Source organism: Alligator mississippiensis, chromosome 3 (assembly GCF_030867095.1).
Source record: "Alligator mississippiensis isolate rAllMis1 chromosome 3, rAllMis1, whole genome shotgun sequence".
Lineage (NCBI taxonomy): Eukaryota > Metazoa > Chordata > Crocodylia > Alligatoridae > Alligator > Alligator mississippiensis.
In genome coordinates, this window is record NC_081826.1 from 192,852,216 (window position 1) to 192,866,685 (window position 14,470).

The 14,470-nt window shown below is 41.1% G+C and overlaps 1 protein-coding gene across 2 annotated transcripts in view; it reads right to left on the bottom strand.

Moving 5' to 3' along the window:
- Positions 1–14,470, bottom strand: part of DOCK8 (dedicator of cytokinesis 8) — a 156,298-nt gene that overhangs the window by 40,481 nt on the left and 101,347 nt on the right. For both annotated transcript variants that reach the window (XM_014608664.3, XM_006261239.4), the window contains exons 26-30: positions 8,852–8,965; positions 7,719–7,874; positions 4,012–4,151; positions 2,721–2,890; positions 232–374 (exon numbers count right to left, since the gene is read on the bottom strand). In XM_014608664.3, coding sequence (XP_014464150.2) covers positions 232–374; positions 2,721–2,890; positions 4,012–4,151; positions 7,719–7,874; positions 8,852–8,965 — 723 coding nt within the window. The remainder of the gene's footprint in view (positions 1–231; positions 375–2,720; positions 2,891–4,011; positions 4,152–7,718; positions 7,875–8,851; positions 8,966–14,470) is intronic.

Sequence of the window (14,470 nt, forward strand, 5' to 3'; positions counted from 1 at the left end):
CTGTGGGAGTCTGGCTCACTTTGGCAAAGACAAACCAGCAGGTGGCATAGATTTAGCTCATACAGGTTTCAAATCCTGCTGGAGTGAGTGTCTCCCTTGATAACCCAAGCCCCTGCTGAGCTGAAGATTTCCAGGAACCACGGGAAAAGGAAGAAAGAAAATATTGAAAGAAAACAGTAGGAGAAAGGAAGGAAGGAATGAGGGTAGGCTAGCAAAACACTGCACACATACCAATGAAGACAGAGATACACCGGAAGTCCTAAGGAGGTTGAACTGATTCCCAGCAATGGCCAAGGCAACAGACTGATTGATTGTAGATTCTTGATCTTCATCTGGATTCCCTGAACGACCTTTCCCACCACGGGCATCTGAAACTAGATTTGAAGCATCTCATTGACACTGCATGGTACAATTAAATGTAGCTTTGGTTTTCTAAGTATCATGTGATGGCATTGTCGCATATCCACCCCTGTTGGATGGAACAAACCAACTGGTATTCCTCTTAGTCATGGCTTGTTAAGGTGAAATAGTAATGGAGGAAAAGGAGAGAAGAAGAATAAGATTACCAGGACATTGTGCACCAAGGGAGCACCAACACATTCCTCTTAAGTGGGCTTAGCCTAAAATCTCCACTTTTAAGATGCATTAAGGGCGCAGGTCGACACATATGCACCCTTAATGTGCCTTAAAAATGGCAATTTAAAGCTATGTAAGCCTAAATTTGATATCTGCATAAAGACGGTATCAAATTTAGGTGGGAATAGCCAAGTTGCATTAGCACATGTGTAGATGCATTAATGATGTGCATTAATGTGGTATGCATCAGTGGATATACACTGTGTTAATGAGCATTAGCATGTTTCCACATGTGCTAATGTGACTCGCACTTAAACTTAATGTGCCTTAATGTGCATTAATGTGTCCACGCATAGATGTGCACCTAAATCATCTTAATGTGCCTTAAGGAAAGGCACTTTAAGTTTAGGCACGCGTAAATGCACATGTAGACATGCCCAAAGACTCAAGTTAGTCAAAAAAGCATATGGACAGAAGGATCTGTTCAAACCCTCTCCTGCTGTTTTGAAAAAAATTGTTTCAAAGGGAAAACCATCAGGGGACCTGAGGATTTTACAAGGCTTAGACTACGTCACTTTGTGCCATGTTTAATTGGCATTACCTGGCTAAGTATCTCCACCAAAACTGTGTATGTGGGTGTGGGACTGTTACAGAAATATGTACATAGGTACAAATCTAGCAGCTGTTGATAGAAGAGCTTTTTAAGTGTTTAGTTTAACTAATCTGATGAAGTCTATAGAAAAACTGAATAGGAAATACATTTTCTAAGAATGAGTGTCCAATTTAAGGCATTTAAGCCTGGTTTTCAGAGGCGCCAAGTGACCTCACTCGATGTGCTCAATATCTCTGTAGTGGGTTGTTACTTTCACAATATAGGTTTTGTTTTCCTTAGGACAAACTTGCACCCATAGGAAACAACATAAAGTATAAAACAAGCAAGCACAAAACAATAAATGATTAAACCAAACCCTGTGGTCCATTCCCAGATCCTGACACAGTAACCCCAGCTCTGCACAGCACCTCCACCTTCCCTCTCTCCCTCAGCTCCCTTCTCTGGGAGTTTTAATTTCCTCTGGGCCATCCAATCATCCCCATCAGTTAACCCAATCCCTTGTAGGCAGGCAGGCAGGCAAACTTCTTTCTACCACCTGCAGCTGGGCTGCAGCATTCAAGCCAGACATCCTGTTAAAATCTCCAAAAACAAGCCCCATGGCATCTCATCTTAGACACCAAAAAAAAGAAAAAAAGAAAGGACACCCCACTTTGGAACATTTAGGACTTTCATAACTATGCCTGTTTTCTCCTATATGACATAAAGATAAAACCTATCAAAAGGGTATAGTAACATTTAACTATGCAAGCACTTTTACATTTTTGGATGGTAAGAAATAATATTTATTTATGATGTGACTGTTTTATTCCAGGGACTCTTGCATAATTGGTGAAAAAAAACTTAGGTTCTCCAAAAAAAAAAAAAAAAAAAAAAAGGGCTTCCTTTTTTCATTACCACAAGTTTTTCATGTAAATGACAGGTACTTTTGCACGTAGCAAAGCAGAGCACTGCGTTTTAAAAGAATATCAGCTACTTTCATGGAAAAAACCCAAAGCAGCTACTTGGGGCAAATTCATACGAATCTACTACAGGAAAATATAACGGAGTAAAAGAGCTAGAGAACTATTTAAAAACAAAACTAAAAAACTAAACAACCTCTTCCACCCCACCCAAAATACCTCCAGGATTACAAGATTTTGAGCACCATTTATAGTGACAGTAAGATAAAAATTATCTTCTCTAACCTTGAGCACGTTGGTTACATTTGTGTAAAATGCTTCTTGTAACTACAGTACCACAGTGCTAACAACATTAAGTAGTAATAGAAAGACGAATACATAATGTTCACCCCTGAAATTAACTGCATCCAATTCATCTGGTTGGGAATTTGAAAAATTATGTAATAGCATGACAGTATTACTTTTGTTCTCCATCCTAATGCACATTTTAAGCCATTCAGGGCTGGGGCCATGTGTATATGCTACCTAGGATTATAGTAATAATTATGCAGCTAAAACTATCTCCTTTATATTTTGAGATTCAGGTCACTTAAATTACTCAGTGAAGACAAATTAAAAAAAGAAAGCCATACCTGTGAAGTCATAGAGCTGTGGGAGTGCATCCAAAATGATCCCAACCAAAGGAAGGTAAAGAGCAGCGATTTTGACCTTCACCTCTTTTTTGGAGCAGCGCAGGTCTAGATCATGGGAACTCAGCAAGCTATGGATAGCACTGATAGCTTTCTTCTGCACCTTACCAATTCTGTTGGCATAAAAACAGGAACTAGTTTTGTTATTGACACATGCAAGTTGTGCAGACCAGAAGCAATAAGAGATGATTGGTGGGGGGAAAGAAGGCAGAAATCAACCACTCAGTAATTATAGGATAACATGTTTTGCTATAATCACAAAACAACATTTCAGTGTGCATTCCCAGAAGACCTGCAAATGAGTAGAAAATATTTGGCAAAAGGGCCTCCAAGTAATTCATTAATTCCAGGCAAATTCAACTCTGTGGAGAAATGAAGACCATTCTGAGATAACCACAGCTATGCATTTACCCAAGCCCTTCAACATAGAGACAGCAATGTTTTCAAGACCTTTGCTTTGCCAAGAACAGTTGAAAGTTGTGAGCTGTGATGTAAAAGCATGACATTTTCCTGCATATTTAGGTAGCATATGCATTCATTGAGGCAAATGTTTTGCACCTAAAATGATTATTGTTATGTTACAAAATGACTCGTATGTAACTACCCCTCAGGTTGGTGAAGGTTCTATCTGTTTTACTATGGCAAGAGCATTAAGAGGTATATGATCTTGGCTTATGCCAGGATGTGCTAGGTCTAATTATCACTAAAGTCTATGTTAAAAGTTAAAGAGCTCTTTCATCTTTACCAGAGATTATCTTTTTGAGCAGCATATATTTCCTTTCCATGCAACTAGCATAGATTATCTCTTTTTTCTCTACCCCGGCTTTGTCTCATCCCAGTTGCCATCTTAGACAACAAACTTGATGGTTCTCCTGGCTCAGTCCAGGTCTATTGCAGATGGTGGCTTGATTGCACATGTATTATTGGGAGCATTACTGCAATAGATGCGTGGTTTGTTACCCATATGCTAAGGGGTGGGCTTGAAGGATAATCCACCAATATTCTTGAATGTAGACAAAGTCCATTAAACTCTAGAGTCTATCCATTCTACTCCAATACAGAGGGAAATATAGGTAGAGGCCTTTCTTGCGACATTGTGACACTTACCACTATACACTTTCCATGTGGAAAACAAGAGGCTGGACATGAAATCAAATCCAGGTCTATCGGGTGATAAACAATGTGTACAATCATAGGGCCATCAGGATAATCCTCTAAAAAATTAGAAACCTACCCCTCTGTCTCTGTGTCCAGGGCAGCTGCCAATTCAGTGAAGAGCAGTCCAGTCAGAAAGTGCTGTTGACGATAGTCTGCTGAAAGGTCAAACATGCTGGCAATTTTCTGATCCTGGAAACTAGAGCAGGAGCTTGAATTCTGGAAAAGTATATTAGGTGTTTTAATGGATTATCAAAGAAAAAACAACTCATTAAACAAACTACAGTGACAGCTCATGGAAAATACATCTAATAGGTCACTCTATTGAAAGGATGGACCATGATGTCAGAAGAATGTAAAGCTTTACAATCAAATTGAATAAAATCCCTAGGAAGCAAAATGTTTCCATGAATATTTAGAGCAAGCCTAAACTACTCATAGTGAATGCTGAGTGTGGGTAAGTAGTGCACAACAGTTTATTCAGTGAAATCAGCCTCTCTTCCCGCTTGCTGTTTGCTATCTTATAATGCTCAAATTTGTTTTAAGGAATTATCATATCAGCAAGTGGTTTCTATGAATAGCCCTCATTTTATTAATTGTGCACAAGCAACTTGCTGCAAGTATTTGATGTGCAAAGTCCAAACTATATTTGCTAGCATGGATGGGGGACAAAGCCAGAATTTCCCCTGGGTTCAGGTGTTTTTTATTGCACTCTGCCAGCTTAAAGTAGTTATAAACTGGCTTAAGGGAATGGACACATGAACAAGTCACCGAAAGGTAACTTAGTATGTGAAATTGCAGCCTATTAGCTACTCCACAATATGTGCAAGAGGAAGCTCCAACAGCAAAGGCACTGCATAGGGACTTCTTTGCCACCTCCTCCTGACACCTGGTATAAAAGTGTGGCCAAGCAGGATGGAAGTTTAAACAGTGTTTCCCTGAAGCTTGACAATCTTTGGCTTGGGTTGTTGGCAGCTGGTATAATTTAGAGCAGCCTTCAAACTCCTGTAACTTATAGCTGTGGTCTGATATATGGCCAGCCAAAGAATGGGAAGTTGCTGCTGAGTTTGTATTTTGAACTCCTTAGCTGCAATCATGATGCTAGGTCGATAGGTCACTTGGCGGGTTTTGTTCCCTGACCGGACAAGCATAACTTCTAGAGTCTTTTTCCAGTCCAAAAAAAAAGTTTACAAAGTTCACAATTTGCTTTTCATTTATATTCTTTAGCATTCACTTGAATATTTCTTCCAATAAAGTGAGAACAGTGCTGCAAAACAGATTGCAACACTCTGGCTGCCACCTATGTGTAAAATGGGCTGAATCAAGACCCCACAGCTGAAGACTCCCAAACTTTAGGGCAGTGAAAATCTGAATTAAGACCCAGAGACATGAGAGCACCATAACAGTTCAGTTTTGTCTGTTTGGAGTAACAACTGGATGTTCTATGCCTTGGCGTGCAAATTTTCTACATGGGCTCTTCACAATAATTGTACAAGATTTATCCCCAATGCCACCTTATTGAAAAATCTAAGTCTAGCTGACAGCTCTCCTGTACACAGAGCAGAATTACTAAACTGCTGACTAGTTACCAGATTAAATCATGCAAGAGCAGCGAAAAAGCCCTATTGATTTGCATGGATTGCATTTTGTAGGTTACTCCTAAAGAAGAAGAGTTTATGATGTTTCCTGAGGAAAAGACTGATCCTAATTGGTTTCTGCCCAGGTTTGACCCATAAAATCTATTTCAATAGCTGTGCACAATTGCCATTTTCTTTCTTTCTTCCTTTAAAAAAAAGAAAAAAGAAGAATCCCATTTCCAGATCTTTTGTGTCAAGAGGTAGCCTCAAGAAGAAATCTTGATCCTCAAAACCTCAAGCTTTATATGAATGACCAGAAAGGAGCACAAAACATGCATCCTTTTTTTTTTTTTTTTTTAATGAGTAGTGACCTATTTGTATACTTAAGATATGGGTTTGGGAAGTTTTAAGTACTACCTTTACAGATGCTGGATATCATCAATTTTTTGGTAATACCCCTTAGAAAGAATACATGAACTTGAACTTTCAAAATGAACCTCCCAGCTTCTCAGTGCTCCTGTGTATCTCTAGTCACCTCCTACCTTTCTTTCCAGGGTCATGGGAAGAAGCCATAGGCTATAACTTTAATTATTTTTTCTTTTGATTCATACCACTCATTTTTGGGACTAAGCAAACATATTTCTATTTGAAGACTCTTCAGAGATAACGGGTGCTTTTCTTTTATAGCTAAGAGACATAGCCTCTCTAAACAGTTAGGTTCTTCCTGGGGCAGGAGGCTCCAGCGCTAACCTAGGGAAATGGCAATGGGAAACATTTCCCTTTTAAGCTGAGCAGGCACTACACAGCCCAGTAAAGTCGTTAGGGAATCACCTATTTAGGGATTATGGGGCTCTTTTGTGCCAGAAGCTCCTTGTACACCCCTGCTTAATGACCTGCAACAACTTGCAAGCTAGGTACCACCCGAAGAATTTAGGGTAAGAGAGGACAAAGCCCAGGAAGAAAACGAGTTTGGGGTGCCAGCTGTGGACCTCTCAGAATATGGTTAGGAGTTCAGGGAAAGAAGGATAGCAGGCAAGGATACATAGTTGTAGGGAGAACATCCAGGGCTATGCAAATATTAATCTAGATCTGCAAATTGTGTGTGTTCCTAGGATGTTACTCATGGGAAGAACAAGACAATGGCCTGAGGCAGATTTATGACTATTTTGCAGAGTTCTACCTACAACATAAATGACCCTATACAAAAAACCAGGAAGTGCAAATAGAAAGAGGCATAACAAAATCAAAGCTTCACTGTGAAACTCTAGAAAAGCAAAGTCAGTCGCTACGGGAAATGAAAAGCAAGCTAATACTTTGCTTTCAGAAGCATTTTCTCTCTATCAGCAGAAATCCACGTTTCAGTCAATACCTGAGCACACAGGCACCATCTACAAGATGTGAGAGGAGGCCAGCAAATTGAAAGCCAGGTGCCAGACAATCAGCTGATTTTTGGCTGGCTCTAAGTCTACTTCAGGGCTCGAACTGGCCCCAGCGCGGTCCCTGGAGCCAGCTGACAATTAGCTGCTCATCTGCTATAGCAGGGCTGATTCAGGAGTTGTATGGTGGGGGGCAGTTTGAGCCCTCAGGCAACAGTCAGCTGATCATCTGTTGTAGCAGGACTGGTTCAAGTCCTGGTGAGGTCCTAACCCTGTCGCACATTCAGTTTAAGGCATGATGGAAGCCACACACAAAAAAATATTATATATTTTTGTGACTGGTTTCTCTTTTTGTGGAGCCATTAAATTCCTCAAATGTGTGGCCAAGTTACTATTTAAGACAGGATTAACCTACTAACCTTGTTTTAAGCATAATGTCTACCAGGGGCCAGAGTTTGTGTCCTTCATCTAAGGACTCACATTTTGCTGCATATTTCCATAAATTATAATGCACTGTAAACAGATGTTGCCACTGGTATGAAAAAAAAAAAGCCCTTTATCCTCACAAACATACTTTTGCTATACATAGTGAAACCATGGGTTCTCCAACCCCCCATTATGGTATTTTTCACCACACCTACTGAAAAAATCACAACAAAACATACATCTTTGCCCTTTCTGCAAGGCAGTTAATCATTCTTGATAGTCCCAGAACGGTGGATTAATTTAGACCTAAAAAGCTGTACAATACAAACTGAACACATTCTCCTCCTCCCTATGTGTACTTCACATGAGGGAGATGGATGTGTGGCACTGTACTGAGTGATGCCTACCTGTGATGATAATGAGGGTGAGGGAGATGTTGGAGTAGATACTGAAGTCATGAAGAAGAGATTCAGATTGAGGTAATGTTCATGGCTGCAGAGAACTCGCAGAAACTCCAACCTCATGGAAATTAGGGTGGAGAGTGTATTCAACTTGTTTGACAGCTAGAAAAACAAGAATAATGTGTGACAGAGGTATGCAATTTACAATTATACATAGAAAAATATCCTGTCTCCTGAAACAGAATCAGTCAATATAATAAAAATAATTGAGAAGCAAAACAGATGCAGAAATGTTCTGAATTCTTCCATCCATTAGCTTCTCTTTCCTTAATGGTGATGCTGGTTGTCACTTGGGCAAACTCCCAAGAAAGTATCAATAGTTATTTCCTCCCAGAAAAAAAAAATACAGTGACTCTCACTTTTGCATGGAAAGTGATTTGCATCTGATAAGTTTGCCTTTTCTGTAATATTAAAATTGACTTTAAAAATAACAACCCCTGTTGTGTCTATGGCAAACTAAATGCAGGAACGTGCCCCACCTTTGTGCAACACAACATCAACAGTGCTGTTATCACCATTCACAGTGGCAAAACCACAGCAGAAACTATGGAGAAACACTTGTTGACTTCAGTGGGCATAGTATACACATGTCTGATGACCTCCTTTTGGTCAGATATGAAGGCTGTTATATGGATCACAAGATCAAAATGCTTAGAAGAAAAACCATAGAAACATCTAAAAGTTTTAGTAATGGAAACTTTATACATGTTTATAGTGGGTTCTTCAAGGTGGATTTTCAAGCAGAGACTTTTATAAATAACTCAGATGGTTAATACTTGAGCTAAATCTTTTCAACTAGGACTAAGGTCCAAATACTCGCTGTCATTTCCACTCTGTACAGTGAATCCCATAGTGGGAGAAACAGCCCCCAAACGCTGCAGAGGTTAAAAGCAGCTCCTATTTTAGGTAGGTGCCCTATGGCTGATTCAGTGCCTATTACCAGGCTCCCAGAAGCAGGGAATCTATCCTACCCTTTCTGCAGCACTACTAATCTCAGCCTCTTGTTCAGAAAAGGAGTCACAAACAGGGCAGAACATAATACCAAATTTAACGCAAGGACTGTTCCAAACGGTGCCTACCTGATTACAGTAATGTTTGATGAGGTTAAACACGAACCCACGGTCCATTAGGGAAAGAAGATCATACAAGAAAAACGCAAGACTAATGTTGATCTTTTCTGCTTGCTCGGTTTCCTTTAAAGAAATAAATGCAGTTACAATACATAAGAAAATACAGTGGCAGAAGCTGTATTACTACCATTATTTAAAAACAGACTGGGTACAGTACTATCCAGGGAAACACCAGGAAAAAGACTAGGCAAGTCTCTTTTCACTTCTAATGTATATGGGTTTTATAAAAATATATAGTATTGTTCCTATATAATAATTTCAAATGTTTATGGAGATGACTATCCCAGCAAGATAGAATAAAAATTATTACCTATGTGGGAAATGTAGCACAAACCTCTTAAAATATATTTTAGTATCGTCTTTCACAAGCTTTGTCTAACCAAAGTTATCCTAAGTTTAAACAACATTAAAACACCAAAAAAAAACAAAAAACAGAAAAATTGATTAGCTAGTATTCAGGTCCAAATATAGCTCATTCATGACTGCAAAAGGAGTTGCAGGATACAAGATTAAACAGAAGCTCTCTGATTCACTTTTCCATATTTATACTTTTTTGTTCACATGTAGCAGTCCATTTCCTGTGACCTTTAATTGATGCTATAAAATATTTTCCTGTAATCCTTATTAGGCAGCTTGCCAGCTACAGAAAAGCAAATCAGGGATATTACTGCAGAATGCGAAATGAGTTATTTAAAAGAATACCATATTTCCTCACATATAACACGCACCTTGTTTTTGCAAGGCATTATAAAGATTTCTCCCCCTCTACCCTACAGTTATGACTGCAGAGAGCAAGAGCAGAGGCTAATCTTCAGCTGACTCACCTTCCCTTTCCTACTTAACTAAAGCCCTAGCTGCTCCTGAAGACTGGTCTCCACCAGTAGATCTCTGATCTGGAAAAGAGCTAAAGAGCTGCAAAATAGAAGGGGAGACCAAGAGACCTAGTAAGCAGCAAAATTCCCCTAGAAAAGGTTAGATTCTTTAGTGGAACCTCAAGACTGTTACAAATGTTATTTGAATACCTGTAAATTGAAGAACCCTGAGCCATTAACTCAATGGTCCATTAATAGCCCATTGACTCCCTTAGCTATCTGAAGAGTAATACCAGAGCTGCTGCACTATGGAGCAGGAACTGAAGCAGGGTGCAAAAAATCAGCTTCCCTGATTAATAAATATACTCTAATTTTGGGGGGCTGATTTTAGGGAAAAAGGTATATCCAAAAATTTGGTAAATGAAACAAGCAGGTTGCTATTGCATGTGGTAAAAATCTGTAAAAATCACTTAAATGTCATCCATTGTTGCTAAGCAAGACTAATACATGGTCCCAATTCTGTAAACATTCCAGGTAATTTTAGAAGAATTTTCATACATGGCAATCTTTCACTGTTAACTCCTGCCATTCCCTGGTCTTTGCCCTATTGAAAAAGGATCTAGTTGACAGTATTTTCTCTACAGACTATTTATGTCTTTTCTGTGAAGAAACCATTAAAATATTGGAAAGAAAATGTGTCCAGCTTCTTCAGAGCAAAAATGTTATGTTTTTAGAACATTTTTTACATAATATGAATCAATTCCTCTCCTCCCTCCAAACCAAATGCTTTGAAAGATTTCAGTGACCCAGATATTTATTTAAACATTGCTCTGCTTCAAACATTTAACTCACACATAAGGACCAGAAAGTGAAACAAAGGCCACAGGCATTATATCTGTAGTATTATATGCACTCCACCTGTAGCACTACAAAAATGGCTGCAGCACTACAAAAATATTTCCGTTTGAATCAGGAACTTCTCTGTAGTTCTACCTTTTGTAGTGCTGCATTTAACTTCTGTACCATTACATGCAGTGCTACAGAGGATCCCTGGGCTACAGACAGACATTACACATAAACCAGTTTAAGTGGTTTAAACCTGTTACTGAACAGATGTTCAGTGCACATAAGCCAGTGTGAAAATGGCTGAAACTGGTATAAGATAAGCCTGGTTGAATGTAGTATCAGACTACCTGTAGTATCAGATTTGGCTCAAACTGATTTATGCAGTGTCTGTCCCAGACCCCTTGCTGGTTTAAGATAAATCAGACTCCCCAGCATCCTAGCATGCTCTTTGGGCTGGGTGGGGCTCTCTGCTCCACAGAAGGGCTGGCCCCTCCCTTCTGCTCCCTGGCTGCAGCTTTAGCAGGGAGAGCAGGCTGCTCACCTCCCTCCCCCTCACCACTCTCTGCTAATCAGTAATTCCCCCCTCCCCTCTGCCTTGTGGAGAGATGTCTGTATATTAGCTAGCAGACCACATGCTGGCTATGGTCCATGTTGAATCAACAGGTAGCATTAACAGGTAGCTGGTAATGTCCCTCAGTTGTTTTCTTAATGGGGTGATAAACACAGAGTTAGAGGTGACAAATACAGTTATCAATTCCCTGCTGGGCTAATCAGAGCATCCTGCCATAGCCTGGCCACGTCCCCCTTCATCTCAATGCTGTGCAAGGGAAGGGAGGGCTGCTCTAGCGCCCCCACCAGCTTCAAGCCTGACCCACTGCAGGCATGTGCCCACGTTTCTGGGGTGTCTGTCTGGTTACAAAACTGATTTAGGCTAGCCACATTAGACTAACCTGCAAAGATTGAATCAATTCAGGTTCAGGCTTTTTGAATGTCTGTCCATAGCCCTGCAGCATCCCACAGTGCTTTGCTCTCCTCCCACCCCTCCAAAGAGGAAGGGAGGGAGAGACAGCAGCAGGCAACTGCGGGGATGCAGAACTGCAGCTGAGCCAGGAACAGGGACTTCAGCTCTGCTCACTTCAGCAATCTGTCAGACAGCATGATCCCTAGGCAGCAGTGGAGCAGTGGGCTCTCCTTGTTGCCCTTCTGTCACACAGCCTGCTGTTGTCTCAGCCTTATAAAAGTGGGAATTCTGCTTGCTTTGGGGCATGGACACTTGCTGCCACAGTGCCAGAAGTGGCAGGCACCAGTGCTTGCTGATCACTGACAGCCTGCCCAGTGAATGGGCTCTCTGTCAAGGGAGTGGGCAGGCTGTCAGTGATTGTGCTCACTGATGAGCTTCTCAGGGGGCATAGGAAAGGAGGAACAAGAAGAGAAGAGAAGCAATCCTTTATCATCCCTTCTCTGGAGAACATACCTTTGCAGTGACTTCGTAACACTCTTGCTGGGGGTGCTACACGTGTGAACATTCTTCATAACAATATATTTTTGTACCTCTCCACGGACTGAGACCTTATAGTGGTAGGGAAGCTTGTGTGTCCCAATGACCCTCAGAGCTATATCACCCAGAGTCTCATACCCCTGGCAGGGTCACTCATGGTGAAGAGTTCTGAGGGAAGGTTCCAGACAAATCATGGTCCAACCCCAAATCCTCAACAGTGGATCAGGTGGAAGAAGATGCGAGGATCTCAATGGCTGCAGCAAGATTGAGGTCTCCTGTAATCTAGGATTCTCCCTTGCCACTGGGTTTAGATCTCTACCTTTTCAAGATTATGTGGTTCCTGTTTCTGCGCAGAAGCTTCCTCATGTTAAACAAAGTCATACAAAGACTTCTACCACAGGAAACAACTCATTCTCCTGTACTAACCTCCAAAGGCCCTATGGCAATAGACCAGTGGTGATGGAGGCAAGACTAGTGAATCTGGCAGTCTCTAGCCACAAGTCCACATGCAAACAGTGGTAGCTGATAATCATCTTGCACCTAGGTTGAGACAGGGTTGCAATTCAGCAGCTGCTACCATGAATGAGCAGTCCTATTCAGGATTTTCTCTGCTCACCCCACATGGGGAAGGGGCTACAAAAGGTGCCCTAAATCTAGACTGTCTTATCTGCTCCTGCCATTATCTCCAGGGAACTAGTAAGATACAGCATTGACAGTGCAGCTCTGAGTGAGAACAGATGACCAGATGAGGGTTAGCTAAGGGAAGATGATGGAGGCTACACTTTCTTTTGGAAGGGGAAACTGGCCCAGAACATTGGCTTTGCCATCAAGAACTAGCTCATGGTACAGAGCCCCCTGTGGGCATTAACAAATGTCTTATGAGCCTTCATCCTAAGCTCAGTAACAACTAATATGCCACCATCATCTGCACATATACCCCAATGCTTGATGCTGACAATGATGTCAAAGAACAGTTCCACTCCAACCTTGACCACATTCTAATACTAGCAAGGAGGACAAATTCATTCTCCTCAGTGACTTCAATGCCAGGGTTGGATGTGACCTGGAACTCTGGAGTGGCACCACTGAGCAGGAAGGAGAAGGAAAATCCAATTCCAACAGCATCCTCCTCCTGAGCAAAGACACAGAGAACAGTCTTGTCATCACACACTTAAATTTTCAGACAGGAGTAACAACATCAAAAGCTCGTGGAGACACCCTTAATCTAAGCACTGGCACCTTTTTGACTATGGTTAGAAACTATTGTTAAAAATTGTCAGAAACCATGATTGAATGGATGTCCATATCACATGAGCCATGCCAGGAACCGATGACTGCCGGACAGATCACAGTCTTGTCAGATCCATTATGAACATCTGTCTTGCTCCAAAACACCAAAAACAACTAAAAGCAATAGAAAGACTCTCAATACCAAATCAAGACCTGAAGCTCTGTAAGGATCTCCAACAGCATCTCCATGGAAAGCTCTCTGCCCTGTCCACAAAATAAGGCAACACTGAAGAACTCTGGAAGGGGTTTAAAACAGCCATTCAGATGGTCTTTGCTGAATCCACTGGCTGTACCACTACTCAACACCAAGACTGGTTTGATGAGACTGACACCAAGATCCAAGCCCTCCTCAACCAGTTGAGAAGGGCTCATTCTGCTTGGCAAGATGACACCTCATCTCAGCAAAAGAAGGAGGCGTGTCAGAACTTTAAAACTGAAGAATCTGGGAAGTCAAAAATCAATGGTGGCCAAATAAAGCTAAAGAGATCCAGCTCTATACTGACAAACATGACATGCACATTTTTTTTTCCAGGCAACAAAATACACCTACATATCAACTTCCCAAGGTCCTACTTTCCGGAGATCACAGTATGGTTTGTTTTGAGGTAAAGCATCTTGTCCTCAAACCAGAGACGAGAGAGCAGAGGAAGGAAAAGGAGAGAAAGCCTTGTCTACAGCCTACTCTTCTCCTTGTGGAAAAAGACCTGCAACTTCTGTGGATGGGCCTGTGGCTCAAGGATTGGACTCTTAAGTCACCTGAAGACCCATCAGTGAGCTGTGGTAGAGATCATTCTTGAATCAAGGGATTGCCGATGATGATAACATTTTGGTAGGACTTCAAAGTGCTACGGCCATTGCAATGCTACAAATGCATGTCTGTCTATGGGCTAAGTGACTTAATGCATTTTCTTGCATACAACATGCCTTGAAATATGATGCACACCTTGTTTTTGAAAGACAGAATGAAGAAAAAAAGATCTTTCCTCACAAGTCAGTAACTGAGAAACAGCAGCTAGTGAGCTGAACCTGCTCATTTTTCTTCTCGCTGTGGACTGAGTGCAGACTTAACTTTTCTTTTTGCCTGGTAAGTGACAGCAGCTGCTCTTATCTTATTTCCTCTCG